A 17,860-nucleotide genomic window follows, 5' to 3' on the forward strand; every position below is an offset into this window, starting at 1 on the left:
GTTCGGTGGCCTAAGACAGCAGAGAGAACTGGCCTTTCAAGAAGTGTGGGGCCTGGACCCTGTCCTGTCTCAAAACCGACTGTGATCCTGTGCAAGTGCTTTCCTGGGCCGTTGATTTCCTGTCTGCAGAACAAGAGAGCAGATGTTCTAGGGATCCCATGAGTGTTTGATTCAAATTTAATTTTAAAAATTATTTTAAGCTGTTAAAAAACAATAACAAAATAGCAGAACATAGTCTCCAGGAGGAAAGAGGCTTTTTTTTTTTTTTTTCTCACTGCTGTGCCCCCATGCCTAGAAGAGTCTCTAGCATACGGCAGAAGCTCAAGAAACATTTGATGAATCCAGGGGTGGAGGAATGAACTTGTTAGACTCCAGATTAACCTGTTCCATGCAGGATAAAGTCTTTTCTGTTACCTCTGTTTAACTGAAAAGTACAGCACTATGAAGCAAGTAGCCTAAGAAAACTTGCTATTTACAACAGTCTATGAAATAAGACTTTTTTGATTATATGCAACTAGATGCTAAGGCCAATCTAAGACCACTATCTTATGTTTCTCTGAATTTCAAATGTTTGTGTTCATCAAAAGTATTTCAATTATTCATTCTTTAATTACTTATTCTTTATTCATTAACTACTAGTTCTTTGTTCATTAACTTTATAATGAATAAAATTTTTGCATTTGAATGAAATAGTACCTTATCTGTTTATATATTGGTGTTTGCTGGGAATTGGCCTGAAAAAAGTTTGCCATATATTGTTTGTATTTATTTATGTTTATTTATTTTTAAGTAATCTCTACACCCAACATGGGGCTCAGACTCACAAACCTGAGATCAAGAGTTACATGCTCTTTTGACTGAGCCAGCCATGCACCCTTGCTATTTGTTTTAAATCCAATGGATAAGATGTGATGTCTAAGGTAAACTACAGCATTTTAAAGTAGACCCAAAGTAATACATCTAATCAGCATCAGGTAAAGCTAACACTTTTTTTCTTTAGGATTTTATTTATTTATTTAGAAAGAGAAAAGGAGAGCAGGGGTGGGGGAAGGGGCAGAGGGAGGAGGACAGAGAGAATCTCAAACTGGCTCTGTACTCAGCATGGAGCTCCACTCAGGGCTGGATCCCATGACCTCGTGATCATGATCTGAGCCGAAATCAAGAGAAGGATTGATTACCCAATGGAGCCACCCAGGCGCCCCAAGCCAAACTTTCTGAAAAACTTAAGTAAATAGGTCAACCCTCAGTTCTGAGTGACCTACTCTCTGGAGGTGTATAAGCAGGTCTCCCCAGTCCCACCCTTGCCCCACTCCAAATCCTGCCACCTACCTGGTGGGATGATGGGTTTGCACTCAGTCACAGAGAGTGAAGGACACTTCACAGCAGCACACTCGGCTACAGAACCGTACTCTGAGAGGACCCCGACGGCCTGGCAGGGCCCGTAGTAATCGACTGCTACACGATCTGAGTATGCAGCACACACGCTACTATAGGTTTCCCCATTGTGCCCACAGATGGGCTCTGTGGCTCTGCAGAAGGGCTGACAACAAAGCACATTTAGCCTGTAAACCTCTATGGTACATTTTTTCTAACCAAGAGTACAGAATAGAAAGGAAAAAGACACAGGTATAAAATTCCAGGACCCTCTTAGTTAAGCTCCTAAACTTCAGGTTGGGGGTGGGGTCAATAGGGCTGTCTTGAGATGAATTGAAATGATGACTCTGAGACTCTCTGTGACTTGGGTGCTTATTCCTTGTGAACGGATATGAGATACTGCCCCCCTTCACCCCAGACTTCTATCATTACAGAAATACCTGTTTGAAGAAAACAAGATCAATCTTCATGAAAATTCAGAAGCCTAATCATTTCATGCTGAGTATGGGATAGGCAGAGGGAAGAGTGGAGAGATCAGTGGGGCAGAGACTCTGGCCCCATCAGGTAGGTTAGGACAAGTAAGACAAAGCTTGTAGTCAGTGAGAGGGAACAAATAGGAAGAAAAGACTGGGAATTCAGGGTAGATGGTATCAGTGTACTTGGAACACCAGCTCTGAGGGAAAACAAACCTAAGGAGACAAGCTGAAACAATTTTCTTGCTGGTGAAGACCAGGATATGAGAAGCAATCATGTCAGGTGTTGGTTGGCTACAGGCAGGGGATGCCATGCAGTGATACATGTAAAAGGTTGAGAGATAAATTGATGTAAAAAGACTAAGTCTTGGAGAAATTTTCACTTACTCTTCAGTAGTATGAGTGGGACTTCAGTGGAAAGAGTGGGAAGGGACTGTTTTCTTGGTGTTTTTAACTTGCATTCTTCCCAGGCTGTTTTCTAATGATGACCACAGAAGGGGAAGTGAAAACGTTACTGATGCGTACTAGGGGTGTGTAACTTCGTATTCTCTTCCTAATGGTGGTCGGCAGGAAGCCACTTGATTCTTGCTTGTCCACTAGATGTACAGAAGTATAAGCACTAGCAAGAAGGCCCTCCAGAGTTTGGAGAAAAAACCAGTCTTGGGATGGCTCATTTTAGTTCTTTAGATTTGATAGAATTCACAAAGACTCCCAAGTGGTATTACTGCTGCCTCACCCATCTAAGATCAGAAACTGATTTTAGGCTCAGTGTGCTTGAGTTATGTCAGCCAAACAACTGTACCTGGCAAGGGCCTTTGTATAAGAGGCTTTGCCCCCTCTGGTACAAAGTGCAGAGATTGCTGTGCTCCATGTGGTTTGTGTCACAGACAGGATCGCGAACCTGGTCACAGGTGAGCTGTCTTGGCAAACACTCATATTGGTTACATCCAAATTTATCAAAAGTCGTCAGGCAGACTTGTGGTTTGGGTATGCATCTGAAAAACACAAGTGTGACACCATTAGCCAATGCTGGGAGGGGCAATGATGGGGCCAGTAAGGCACTGACAAGGCACAAAAGGCTGAGGAAAAATCAAGAGGGAAATCAGAAACAGTCCCTATCCCCAAGAACTTACGTAAGGGGGAGAGTCAAGCACGCATACGAAGTGACCTAGTAAGTTACACACAAAATCTCTTGGGAATGAGTCATTCTGATTTGGGAGCCTGGAGGGAGCAACAGGAGGAAGCGGTGTCCTGGCTGCCACCTGGAGCATAAGGAGGACTGCATAGGCCTGCCAGGCTGACAGAGCAGCATGAGCAAAGGTATGATGCTAGGGACAGTGCTAGAGGAAAGGGGAAGTGACCCTGAGGGCAGGAACCAAGGTCATGGGGATAAAAGTGGCATGATATGAGGCCATCAGGTGGGTTGGGGTTTGATGCTAGAGGCCTTTTAGTCAATAATAAATGAAGCATTTTCTGGGTTTCATTTTCAGCTTGGCTAATATGAGTCTGTCTTAAGAGAAGGCTTCTTAGTATGTGCTGAGAAATTCAAGCTTCTGTGTTTATGGACGGAGGACCTGCCACCGGCTGGCTGCAATTCACAGAGAGAATGCCACCCCTGTAGCTGGGTTTTCCTAGTCACATCAGGGCCTTGCTTTATTCTCAATTTCTGAACTTCTTCAGAGGGGCTGGATATGATAGCTCTTCTTTAGACTTTTCTGTTCTTTCATTTCTATATTGGCCATTTATAACTTTCTGTAAGAAGACCTATTAAAATCTTTAGCTTTCACTGGGCATTTGAAATAACAGAATACACAAATGTTTGGTCTATAAAATAAAAGCAGAAGAATTTAGCCACTAGCATTATTTTAATTTCAAAGGAAATTACTTCTCTTTTTAGGGATAAGCCTCCTGCTCTGAAATGACCACCACCACCATCAGTACTACCTATGGCCACCTTTTCTGACAAGATTTAAGTTAGAATGCATATGGTTATGGTTTTTTGGAAATTGAAGACATTTGAAAAGAAATAATGGAAAAGAATATTTAGAGCTTACTATCCATTAACATGGAGGGATGAAAATCAAGGATATCAGGAGACATTTGGTAATTTTGGAAGTAAAAACTATCAATTCTGAGTACAGAGAAGTAAGATCCATTGGAAAGTTGAGAATCCAAGGAGCTAAATTAAACATGATTAGGGCAGGAATTTTGTCTTACTTATTGTGTCCTAGTGTTTAGAAAGATGGCTGGTACATCAGGAGATATTTGATGAATGAATACAACTTTGTATTTTTTAAACAATTATGTTTTGAGCAGATAACACAAGCCCATGGTGAAACTGAAAAGATACAAAACCGTGTATAATGGAAAATAAGTCTATCTCTTTCTCTTACATCCCAGCCACCCTAACCCTTTCCCAGAGACAGCCACTATTATCAATTTCTTGTTTAGTCTTCCAGAGATCCTTTATGTAAGTATAAACATTTATATATGCTGAGTCAAGAGTATGTCCATTCAAAATTTTCATAGGCTTGGCCAGGTTGCCCTCCAGAGAGAATGTACCAACCCTCCCTTCCCCCCCTTGGGTGGGAGTGGAAGTGCCTGTTTCCTTACATTGTTGTTGTCAGTTACATATGTTGTCAGTTTTTTTATCTTTGTCAATCTGGTAGATGGAAAATGGTGTATAATTGTAGTTTTAATTTAATTTTCATTTTTCTTAATATGAGATAGGTGAAGCATTGTGGTACACTGGCTGGATGTTCACCAAATTCATTTAATTTTCTTCCTGGGCACATATCTAGATTATATTTCCCAGGTTTCCTGGCAGTAGTTGTGGCCAAATTATTGAGTTCTACATAGGGGAATATGGCTGGAAGTAGAGGTGAATGTCAGTTTTATTTATTTTTCTTAAAAATTTATTTTTAAATTTTATTTATTTTAAAAAAGATTTTATTTATTTATTCATGAGAGACACAGAGAAAGAGAGGCAGAGACACAGGCAGAGGGAGAAGCAGACTACTTGCAGAGAGCCTGACATGGGACTCGATCCTGGAACTCCAGGGTCACACCCTGAGTCGAAGGCAGACACTCAACTGCTGAGCCACCGAGGTGCCCCTTTCTTAAAAATTTATATATTTATTCATGAGAGACAGAGAGAGAGAGGGAGGTAGAGACAGAGGGAGAAGCAGGCTCCCACAGAGCAGGGAACCTAATTCAGGACTCGATCCCAGCACCCTGGGATCATGACCTGAGGCGAAGGCAGACGCTTAACTGACTGAGCCACTGAGGCACCCTGAATGTCACTTTTAAACCTGGCCTATAAAAACTTCTCAAGAGCAATCTTCTCCATCTTCCTTCTCTTATCAGCTGACCAGATGGAAAAGGTATGGAGGACTATGGGTCTGCAGAAGCTGGGAGTCAAGAGACGGAGAGATCTTAAGTTTCTGAATCACTATGTGGAAAACCACCTGCTGAACACACAAATGGATTATATTTGAACTTATATTAAAGTACTGATATTTTTGTGTTTGTATATACTAGTTAGAGTTACTCTAATAAAAGCTTCTTTTTAAATGTTTAAAAACTATTTGTGCTTTTCTATGTCTATATCTTTGGTTCATTTTTCTATTAGGTTTTTTATTTTTGCCCATTTTTAAGTTAGGCTGCTGATCTTTTTCATGTTGATTTGTAGGGACTCTTTATATTGTAAGGACATCAGCCCTCGCTCTGTGATATTCTTTCTAGTTTGTCATTTGTTACCATGCAGAAAGTTTTCATTTTCATGTGATTTTCAATCTTTTCTTTTTATATTGGTTTTATATTATACCCAGCAAGACCTTCCCACTTTAAGATTTTATTGTTATAAGAGTGAAACAACCTTATTCAGAAGGGTTAGCTAATAGAGAAAACAAATGAACAAACAAATACCAAAACAACCCTCAAGTTACCTTTCAACACACCGTATTACCCTATCAGCTTATTTCTTATTCCCAGTATGCTGTCTTCTTTCCATAGGAACTTTATGGGGTTTTTTCAAGGTATAAACTTTGCCAGATGGGTGATCAGTTCTCTTTGCCATTTCTTTTAATGTGTGACAATCTTCCCCTTGCTTTGTACTGCATCAGGGTTTTCAGGATGGAGAACCAATTGCTTTTTTTCTACAACATCCTTCACAAGGAGAGGATGTATCCTGTTCAGGTCTCCGAGAAGGCTAGTAAAACTTCTGTTCTAGAATCCTAAATGAATCTGCAGGACTCCTGCCCTATGGCTACTGCATACAGAAATCCATCATTAAGTCTATGTCAACTGTACTCTCAGTTCATGAGGAAACTGCAGAGAAAGAAGCCCCTAAACGAATAACTTCATATAAAACTGAAGTTGCATTTCCAGAGATTTCTCATGTCCAGTCCCTAAAATAGAGACAGATAAGTAGAAGAAAATATCCATTACTATCAGGTATAAATAGCTAATACTGAGAATACATCCATTTCTCTCATATTATTTGCTACCATTCTGTGCCTCACACTTTCCGTTTTGGTCTTATAGAAATGCTATAGCTCCTGGGAGATACCATGTTATTTCCTCATTTCTAGCAGCCAAGATCTTTGCTCCTGTTGTTCTTTCTACTTTCACCAACACCACCTTTCCTCCACTGTCAATCTTGCTAGCAATTTCCTCCTCATCTTTTTAGTTGAGTATCACATCCTCTAGAGGCTTTCCTAGAACTCCACCAGGCTGCATCAACTCCACTTCTGGGCCCCCAATCATAGATAGTATGTTACCAAACAGCTTTACATGGCTCTTTCCCTGTAGACTCCTAACTCTTTAGGGCAGAGGTCTTCTTAACTCATCTTTGTATTTCACTGGGTTGTATATAATAGATGCTTAGTAAGTGCTGATCTCCAGTTGAAAAAGATAAGGAGCTATTGGGGAAGATTGTGGTAGAGTAGGAGGACCCTAGGTTCACCTCCTCCCACAAATATATTAGTTAACTATCAAACCATCCTAAATACTCTAGAAATCAATCTGAAGACTAGCAGAACAAACTCCACAACTAAAGGTAGAGAAGATGGTAGAAGTCCAGAGACATGGCTTGGGAGAGAAATGGATTGTGGCCCCTTGTGGTGGGGAGGCAGTCACAGTTGTGGAGAAAGGTGAGAGACAAACTAGTACACAGGGGAGTGCATGGAGGAAACAAATCCCCAGAGCAATTGAATTGGAAGGCAAGAGGGACCAAATTTTGTGAGTTCTTCCACCAGTGGGGCTTAAAGCCTGGAATTTTATTTTATTTTATTTTTTATTTTTAATTTTTTTTAGATTTTTATTTATTTATTTATTCATAGAGACGCAGAGAGAGAGAGAGAGGCAGAGACACAGGCAGAGGGAGAAGCAGGCACCATGCAGAGAGCCTGATGTGGGACTCGATCCAGGGTCTCCAGGATCACGCCCTGGGCTGCAGGCGGCGCCAAACCGCTGCGCCACTGGGGCTGCCCAAAGCCTGGAATTTTAAAGGTCAGCGTGCTTGGCTCTGGGAGAGCTCAGAGGACATTGAAGTTGTTCTTGAAGAAAAGGCAGGGAAAATAGCTTGCAGACATATTGTGGAAACAGCAATCTGAAGAGTACCTGGGGCACACAGTAGGGAGGTTATTCATTCATCTCAGTATGTGTCACAGAGAGATAGCATTCACATAGAGATCCCTCCAGGGAAAAAAGGAGCTGGCAGGTGCCATGTTTCTGCTCTGCCTCGCATAAGTACAGGGTCAGCTTTGGGAACCAGTGTAGCACCAATATTTGCTACTTGCTTACACCAAGTCCCACCCCATCATGTTTCAGTAGAACTGCCCCCTTACAGTCACACTTGCCTGAGTCCCAGTGTGGCAGGTCCCCTCCCCCAGAAGACTAGTTCAAACCCCTGCTCACACTGCATCTCCCCATGTGGAAGTTTTGCACAGCCTTGGTTCTAGTAGCAGTAGCGACAGGTCTCATTTCACAAACAGACCAGAGCATACCAAGTTAAAATGCCCCATATTCAGGCCAGGACCAAACACTGCCCACAACAGGCAAGGGTCCTCTGCAGATGACTGGCCTGAAGGATAAAGTGGCCAGGATTCAACAGCAGAACACATGTAGCACACATTAGAGACATTCTCAGAAGCACCAGGCCCTGGGGAATAGGGTATACACTATGCTGCAGGGCACTACAGGACTTGTTCATAAAGCCATTACTCTCAAGAAGAGGAGATGTAGTTGACTTTCCTACTACACAATAACTTAGACAAAATGAGAAGACAGAGAAATCTGTCCCAAATGAAAGAAGAGGACAAGGCCATGGCAGGAGATCTAAGCAAAACAGATATAAGTAACATGCTAATGAAGACTTTAAAGCAATGATCATATGGATACTAATTGAACTTGAGAAAATAGTGGAGGACATCAGTGAGACCCTTAACATGGAGATAAGGAATAACATGGCCCAGATAAATGGCTCAGTAAACTAAATGAAGAACCCACTTGATGGAATGAACAGCAGGCTGGAAGAAGCAGAGGAATGAATTAAATACCTAGAAGACAGAGTAATGGAAAGTAATCAACCTAAACAAAAGAGAGAAAAAAAGAATTATGCAAAATGAGAACAGACTTAGGGAACTCAGTGACTCCATCAAACTTATTAACATTCATATTATAGGAGTCCCAGAAGAAGAGAGAAAAAGGAGTCAGAGAATTTATTCAAAGAAATAATAGCTGAAAATTTCTCTAATCTGGGGAGGGAAACAGATACCCAGATCCAGGATGCACAGAGAACTCACAACAAAATCAATAAAAGCAGATCCACACCAAGACATACTGTAATTAAAATGGCAAAACAGTGATAAAGAAAAAAATATTAAAAGCTACAAGACAAAAGAAGACTGTTACATACAAAGGAAACCTCATAAGGCTATCAGTGGATTTTTCAGTAGAAACTTTCTAAGCCAGAAAGGAATGGCATGACATATGCAAAGTGCCAAATGGGAAAAATCGGCAAACAAGAATACTCTATCCAGCAGGGCTATCATTCAGAATAGAAGGAGAGGTAAAGAGTTTCCCAGATAAACAAAATCTAAAGGAGTTCATGATCACTACACCAGCCCTGCAAGAAATATTAAATGGTATTCTTGGGATCCCTGGGTGGCGCAGCGGTTTGGCGCCTGCCTTTGGCCCAGGGCGCGATCCTGGAGACCCGGGATCGAATCCCACATCAGGCTCCCGGTGCATGGAGCCTGCTTCTCCCTCTGCCTGTGTCTCTGCCTCTCTCTCTCTCTCTGTGACTATCATAAATAAATAAAAAAAAATTAAAATTAAAAAAAAAATGGTATTCTTTGAGTATAAAGACCAAAAATGATAGTATAAATTTTTTTTGAGATTTTATTTATTTATTCATGAGAGACACAGAGAAAGAGAGGCAGAGACACAGGCAGAAGGAGAAGCAGGCTCCCTGCAAGGAGGCCGATGTGGGACTCGATCTCAAATCCTGGGATCATGCCCAGAGCCGAAGGCAGATCCTCAACCACTGAGCCACTCAGGCATCCCCAAAAATGACAGTATAAAGGTAGGAAACACAAAAGCAGTAAAAATGAGTATTTCTGTAAAAAAAAAAAAATCAGTAAAAAAAACCTCACAAAACAAAATGATGTAAAATATGACACCATATACCTAAAATGTGGGGAGGAGAGGAGTAAAGAATGAGTTCAAACTTAAATGACCATCAACTTAATATAGGCTGCTATATGCAGATGATATCATATACAAACCTAATGGTAACCACAATTCAAAAACCACCAATAAATATGCAAATAATAAAGAGAAAGGAATCCAAATACATCATTAAAGAAAACCAGTAAACCACACAAGAGAGAAAGACAAGAAAGGATCAGGGAAATCTTCAGAAAGTACCATAAAACAAGCAATAAAATGGCAATAATTATATATCTATCCATAATTACTTTGGATGTAAATGAACTAAATGCTCCAATTAAAAGACATAGGCTGATAGAATGGATAAAAAAATAGGACTCATCTATATACTGCCTACAAGAGACTCATTTTAGACCTAAAGACACCTGCAGATTCAAAGCAAGGGGATAGAGAAACATTTATCATGCAAATGTAGTCAAAAGAAAGCCGGAGTAACAATACTTATATTGGACAAAATAGACTTTAAAGCAAAGACTGTAACAAGAGACAAAGAAGGACACTATATAATCATAAAGGGTAAATCCAACAAGAAGATATAACAATTATAAATATTTATGCACCCAACTTGGAGCACCCAAATACATATAATAGTTAATAACAAACATATAGGAACTAATTGACAATAATACAAAGTAAAGACTTTAACAACCCACTTATATCAATGGACAGATCAGCTAAACAGAAAATCAACAAGGAAACAGTGGCTTTGATGACATACTTTACTAGATGAATTTAACAAATATATTGAGAACGTTCCATCAAAAAATAGTAGCCTACATTCTTTTCAAGTGCAGATGGAACAGTCTCCAGAATAGGTCACATATTAGGCCACAAAGCAAGCTTCAACAAATTTAAGAAGACTGAAGTCATACCATACATCTCTTCTGACCCAGTGCTATGAAAACTAGAAGTCAACCACAAGAAAAAATCTGGAAGGATCACAAATGCATGGAAGTTAAATAACATGCTACTAAACAATGAATGGGTCAATCAGGAAATAAAAGAAAAAATTAAAAAGTACATGAAAACAAATGAAAATTAAAACACAGTAGTCTAAAAACTTTGGGATGCAGCGAAAGCAGTTCTAAGAGTGAAGTTCATAGCATTACAGGCCTACCTCAAGAAGCATGAATAATCTCAAATAAACAGCCTAATCTTTTTTTTTTTAAATTTTCTTTATTTATTCATGAGACGCAGAGAAAGAGGGGGGGGGGGCAGAGACACAGGCAGAGGGAGAAGCAGGCTCCACGCAGGGAGCCTGATGTAGGACTCGATCCCAGGACTCCAGGACCAAGCCCTGGGCCGAAGGCAGGCTCTAAACCACTGAGCCACCCAGGGATCTCCTAAACAGCCTAATCTTATACCCAAAGGAGCTAGAAAAAGAAGAAACAAAACCTAAATCAGCAGAAGGAAGGAAATAATAAGGATTAGAGCAGAAACAAATTATATAGAAACTAAAAAAACCCCCAAACCAAAAACCAATAGATCAATGAAACCAGGAGCTAGGAAAAAAAAAAAAAAATTCAATAAAATTGATAAACCTCTAACTAGATTTATCAAGAAAAAAGGGAAAGGACCCAAATAAATAAAATCACAAATGAGAGAGGAGAAATAACAATAAACACCACAGAAATGCAAATAATTATAAGAGAATATTATAAAAAATCATATGCCAACAGATTGGACAACCTAGAAGAAATGGATAAATTCTTAGAAATATACAGCAAAACTGAAATAGGAAGAGATAGAAAATTTGAACAGACTGCAAAGAAACTGAATTAGTAACTTAAAAACTCCTAACAAACAAAAGTCCATGGCCAGATGGCTTCATAGGCAAATTCTGCCAAACATTTTTAAAGAGGAGTTAATACCTGTTCTTCTCAAACTATCCCCAAAAAATAGAAAAGGAAGGAAAACTTCCAAATTCATTCTATGAGGCCAGCTACCCTGATACCAAAACCAGATAAAGACACCACAAAAAGAGAACTACAGGTCAGTGTCGGTGATGAACACAGACACAAAAATCCTCAACAAAATACCAGCAAACCAAATCTAACAACACGCTAAAAAAAATCACACACCATGATTAAGTGGGATTTATTCCTGAGTTGTAAGAGTGGTTCAATATTTGCAAATCAATCGTGATACCTCATATCATTAAGAGAAAGGATAAGAACCATATGATCATTTCAATGGATGCAGAAAAAGCATTTGACAAAGTACAACATCCATTCATGATAAAAACCCTCAACAGAGTAAGTTTAGAGGGAACATACCTCAACATAGTACTGGCCATATATGAAAAACTCACAGCTAACATCATCCTCCATGGAGAAAAATGGAGAGCCTTTCCCCTAAGGTCAGGAATAAGACAAGGATGACCACTCTAATCACTTTTATTCAACACAATACTGGAAGTCTTAGCTACAGCAGACAACAAAAAGAAATAAAAGGCATCCAAATCAGTAAGGAAGAAGTAAAATTTTCATTATTTGCAGATGACATGATACTATAGGTAGAAGACCAGAAAGACTCCACCAACAATTCAGTAAAGTCACAGGATATAAAATCAATTTACAGAAATCTGTTGCATTTCTATATACCAACAATAAAGTAGCAGAAAGAGAATTAAGAAAGCAATCCCATTTACAGTTGCACCAAAAAATAATAAGATGCTTAAGAATAAACCTAACCAAAGAGGTGAAAGACCTATACACTGAAAACTAGAAAATAATGATGAAACAAACAGAAGATAACAGATTACACAAAGAAATGGAAAGACATTCCATGCTCATGGATTGGAAGAACAAATACTGTTAAAATGTCTATATTAACCAAAGCAATCAGCATATTTATTTATTTTTTTAAAGACTTTATTTATTTATTCATAGAGACACACAGAGAGAGAGAGAGAGAGGCAGAGACACAGGTAGAGGGAGAAGCAGGCACCATGCAGAGAGCCTGACGTGGGACTCGATCCAGGGTCTCCAGGATCATGCCCTGGGCTGCAGGTGGTGCTAAACCGCTGTGCCACTGGGGCTGCCCGCAATCAACATATTTAATGTAATCCCTATTTTTCACAGAACTAGAACAAACAATCCCAAAATGTTTATGGAACCACAAAAGACCCTGAATAGCCAAAACAATCTTGAAAAAGCAAAGCAGAGCTGGAGGCATCACAATTCTGGACTTCAAGTTATATTACAAAGCTGTAGTAATCAAAACAGTATAGTACTGGCACAAAAATAGACACATAGATCAATGAATAGAAAATCTAGAAATAAACCCATAATTATATGGTCAATTAATCTCTGACGGCACAGGAAAGAATATCCAATGGGAAAAAGTCTCTTCAATAAATGGTGTGGGGAAAACTGGACAGCAACATGCAAGAGAAAGAAATTGGACCACTTTTTTTATACCATACACACCAAAAAATTAAAAATGGAATAAAGGCCTAAATGTGAGACTGAAATCACAAAAATTCTAGGAGAGAAAATTGGCAGTAATTTCTCTGACATTGGCTGTGGCAACTTTCTTCTAGATAGGTCCCCTGAGGCAAGGGAAATAAAAGCAAAAGCAAACTATCTGGACTACATCAAAATAAAAAGTTTCTGTACAACAAAGGAAACAATCAATAAAACTAAAAGGCAACCTACAGAATGGGAAAAGATATTTGCAAATGACATATCTGATAAAAGGTTAGTATCCAAAATATATAAAGAACCTATAAAACTCAACACTCAAAAAACAAATAATCCAGTTAAAAAATAGGCAGAAGACAAGAACAGGCATTTCTCCAAATAAGACATATAGATGGCTGATATACACATGAAAAGATGCTCATCACTCATCATCAGGGAAATGCAAATCAAAACTACAATGAGATATCACCTCAGACCTGTCAGAATGGCTAAAATCAACATCACAAGAAACAACCAGTGTTGGCAAGGATATGGAGGAAAAAGAACTCTCTTGCACTATTGGTAGGAATGCAAACTGGTGCAGCCACTATGGAAAACAGTATGGAGGTTCCTCAAAAAATTAAAAATAGAACTACCCTATGATCTAGCAATCTCACTACTGGGTATTTACCCCCCAAAAATAAAAACAGTAATTCAAAGGCATACATGCACCTCTATGTTTATAGCAACATCATTTATAATAGCCAAGATATGGACGCAGCCCAGTATCCATCGATCGATGAATGAATGGATAAAGATGAGGTGTGTGTATGTATGTGTGTGTGTGCATATGGGTGCGTGCGTGTGTGTGTGTGTGTGTGTGTGTGTGTGTACAACACAAGGGTATATTATTCAGCCATAAAACAGAATAAAATCTTGGCATCTGCAACAACATAGATAGAACTAAAGAGTATAACGCTAAGGGAAGTAAATCGGAGAAAGACATAGAAGATTTCACTCAGATATGGAATTTAAGAAACAAACACAGGGCAAAAAGAGAAAGAGAGAGAGAGAGAAACTAAGAAATAGACTCTTAACTACAGAGAACAAACTGATGGTTATAAGAGGAGAGGTGAGTGGGGGGATGGGCGAAATAGGTGATGAGTACCAGATGATTAAAATAAACAAAGAAAAAATAAAAAGAGCCATTTAATTTACCTTTGGTTTTTTGGGCAGGGATTAGGATTACATGGATCCTTTGAGATGCATGAGCCAAATTCAAACTGATGGTCTTGGAGGCCAACACAGCGAGCAATGCAGGCACTGGGGTAAGTGCGTCCATTCTGCCCACACACAGGGACAAACTGATCTGCACAGTTACAGGGCAGACCTGTGGAGAGGACATAGAATAAGTGATGGGTACCTGTACATTCCCCTGCCCATCATATTTCCTAATTAACATTGAGATCTAAAGTTAAAATAGAATTGTGAATTAAGTCAGGAAAAAGCATTCCTCCAATCTCTGACAGTGTTTTTAAAGGTGGTAAGGCTCTGAAAAACCATTTGTTTGCAAAATGGCTTTCCTTTGTTCCATTTATTGCTAGCTAATTGAGGGGCTTCCAAACCTTGATCCCTGGGGTAGAGACCCACATAAACAAAGCTGAATATATCCTGCCAGCCCTTTCTGGCCTGCCAGGTCTCTGTGGAGAGGTCTGCTGTTAATCTAATATTTCTCCCCATATAAGTTAGGGGATGTCTTGTCTCTTGCTGTTTTAAGGATTTTCTTTTTATCTTTGGAATTTGCAAGTTTTACTATTAAATGTTGAGGTGTTAAATGGTTTTTATTGATTTTGGGGGGGACCTCTCTATCTCCTGGATCTGAATGCCTATTTCTCTCCCCAAATTAGGGAAGTTCTCAGCTATGATTTGTTCAAATATGTGCTTCAGCAGCACATATACTAAGATTTGTTCAAATATGCTTTCTGGCCCTCTGGGCCTCTTGGCGCCCTCTGGAACACCAATTACATGTATATTTTTCCTTCTGAGGCTGTCATTTATTTCCCTTAACCTTTCCTCATGGCCTTTTAATTGTTTTTCTCTGTTTTCCTCAGCTTCCTTCCTTGCCATCAACTTGTCTTCTATGTCACTCACTCGTTCTTCTACCTCATTAACCCTCGTCATTAGGACCTCCAGTTTGGATTGCATCTCATTTAATTGATTTTTAATTTTGGCCTGATTAGATCTAAATTCTGCAGTCATGAAGTCTCTTGATTCCTTTATGCTTTTTTCCAGAGCCACCAGTAGCTTTATAATTGTGCTTCTGAATTGGCTTTCTGACATCGAATTGTAATCTAAATTCTGTAACTCTGTGGCAGAGAGTACCGTTTCTGATTCTTTCTTTTGTGGTGAGTTCTTCTTTCTAGTCATTTTGCTCCATGAAGAGTGGCTGTATGAGCGGGCTGCATCAAGGATATCAACCACAACCTAAGTAAATTTCACCCTAGATGATTCTGCTGAGGTCAGAGACCAAAAATTGAAAACAAAGATCAGAACGAAATAAAACAAAAGGACCACTAAAGTGAAAAACAATCTTTAAAACAAAGTAGTAAAAAATAAAAGGCCAGGAATCCTAAAGAAGAAGAGGAAAAAAGAAAAAAGGAAAAAAAGGAGAAGAGAAAAACAGTGGGGGGACTGGGAGATGGTGGTGGTGAAGTTAGAGTGGAGGGAGAATGTAGTCCACCTGGGGGTTCTAGAGGGTGATCCTCTTGTTTCTAAGTATATTAAGTTCTATGTATTAGAAGATGCTCAGTCCCAAATTTATATAAACCATAAATACTTGTAGAGGGCTCCAACGTTGACCACCAAAACATAAATGAAATAAAAAAGGGGGGCAGAATGGGAATGAGGCATCTCACAGAACGAACCAGCATGGTATAGCATTTGGTTCTGGGTGCACAGTGGTCATGTTTTAGAAGGTATAAACTTCAGCCATTGTAGAACAAAATGAGGCAGAGAAAACAAAAAACACAAAACAAAAAAAACCATATCTTGTATATCTCCCAAAATTGAGTATGTTGAAGGGAATCTAGAAGTGGAAAATATATCTAGGACCTGTAATTGTAGAAATATGAAAGTAAAAAAGGAAGAATCTTAAAAATGAAGAGGTGGTAAAATATTGTAGTTAGGGTGGGAAAAGAGCAAAAAAATTGTAAACAAAGCTAAAGGTACTAAAAGTAAAGAATGCTCCTCCCATTCTAGTGTATAAATCTAGTTAGACATCTGAAGTCTGGCTAAGGGGATTTCTGGAATGGTATTAAAGGGTAATACCAAAAGAACAAGAAGGTACTTGGGAAATTATTGTAATTTTGAGACTTAAAAATGTTTATGAGCAAAAAAAAATGTTTATGAGCAATCAATCAAGAAAACTACTTTCTTGACATTCTTTTGCTTTATGCTGCTGGATTATGCTCCAGTAAGTTAAGAGGCTAGTGAGAGGAGATGCCTTTTTCTTGAGAAGCAGCTACAGCTGTTGACAGCAACAGCACGGTTGACTGCTATCAACTGGGAATGGCTTTGCTCTAGATCTGAAATACTCTTGGTTCTGGGCAAAGAGGAGCCAGGTAGCTGCCTTTACTCCATTTCATGCCACTGCAGCAGCAAGTTGATTCTTCTTTCCCAGGAGTTAGTATTACACATGGAGAGGGGTGGGAGGAGAAGACATTAGGAGTTTACTGACCTTGTACTTCCAGCCCATTGGAAATAAAAAGTAAATCAGAAATAAGAAGTGTGCAGCAGGTTTCTGGAGAAGTGAAAGCAGGACTAACACCCCATCCTCTATCCACTCTGAGTACCAACCTTGGTGCTTTATTGTCATCATTGTTGTTATTATCCTTTATCAGCTCTGCTTTGATAAGAGCAATTCATTCTGCTTAGAGAAACCATAAAACCATTGGGGATGAAGAGTGAACTAAAGATTTCTGCGGAAGACTACTTATTTATTTATTTAATTTACTTACCAACTTACTTACATCTAAATGTTTTTGGAAGATGAACTTTCCAACTAGCAGGACCCTTTTCACCTGTAGCATATAGCCCCTCATGTTCTGGGATAAATGCAGGTAATGACTATTTAGCTGGCAGACTCTAAGGAGACTCTACTGGCCACAAAGTATACCACATTTCTTGAGACTCAAATATTGTCCTAGTCCAAACACAACTCAGAGATGTTTATAAAAATGCTTAAGTCTTAAAATTACAATAGTTTCCTAAAGTACCTTCTTGTTCTTCCCCTTCCCTAAGGAGATGAAGAGTGGAAGGAACCTACATGATGACTTTACAAACTTTGTCCTTGTCTTGTCTTCGGTATTACCCTTTGACATTCCAGAAATCCCTCAAGCCAGATATTAACATCTAATTTCTAGATTTTATAAACTAGATTGGAGGGAGCATTCTTTGCTTTTCCTACATATAGCATTATTTATAGGTGTCTGTACCTAATGATCCAGTAAACTAAGGCAGGACTGGGAAAAAGGTGATGAGAAAAACACTAGAACACAAACAAATTTATCAAATACATTTTTATAACATAATGGTAGGGGTGGATGGGGTATTTTAGCAAGTGGAAAAGTTCCTCTTAACTGAAACTGTCCCAGTCACTTGGCCCTGTTCTTTTTGACCCATGGAATTTTAATACTAGTGGTGGAAGGGTCCTGAGAAATCTTTTTTTTTTTTTTTTTTAAAGATTTTATTTACCCATTTATTTGACAGAGAAAGAGAGAGAGAGAGTACAAACAGTCAGAGTGGTAGGCAGAGGGAGAGGGAGAAGCAGGCTCCCTGCTGAGCAGAGAGCCTGACATGGAGCTTGATCCCACCACC

General features: G+C 39.2%; 1 protein-coding gene across 2 annotated transcripts in view; it reads right to left on the minus strand.

The window, feature by feature from the left end:
• Positions 1 to 17,860, minus strand: part of RECK (reversion inducing cysteine rich protein with kazal motifs) — a 95,738-nt gene that overhangs the window by 15,706 nt on the left and 62,172 nt on the right. For both annotated transcript variants that reach the window (XM_041764079.1, XM_041764078.1), the window contains exons 16-18: positions 14,204 to 14,375; positions 2,650 to 2,842; positions 1,330 to 1,540 (exon numbers count right to left, since the gene is read on the minus strand). In XM_041764079.1, coding sequence (XP_041620013.1) covers positions 1,330 to 1,540; positions 2,650 to 2,842; positions 14,204 to 14,375 — 576 coding nt within the window. The remainder of the gene's footprint in view (positions 1 to 1,329; positions 1,541 to 2,649; positions 2,843 to 14,203; positions 14,376 to 17,860) is intronic.

Source organism: Vulpes lagopus, chromosome 7 (assembly GCF_018345385.1).
Source record: "Vulpes lagopus strain Blue_001 chromosome 7, ASM1834538v1, whole genome shotgun sequence".
Taxonomy (NCBI): domain Eukaryota; kingdom Metazoa; phylum Chordata; class Mammalia; order Carnivora; family Canidae; genus Vulpes; species Vulpes lagopus.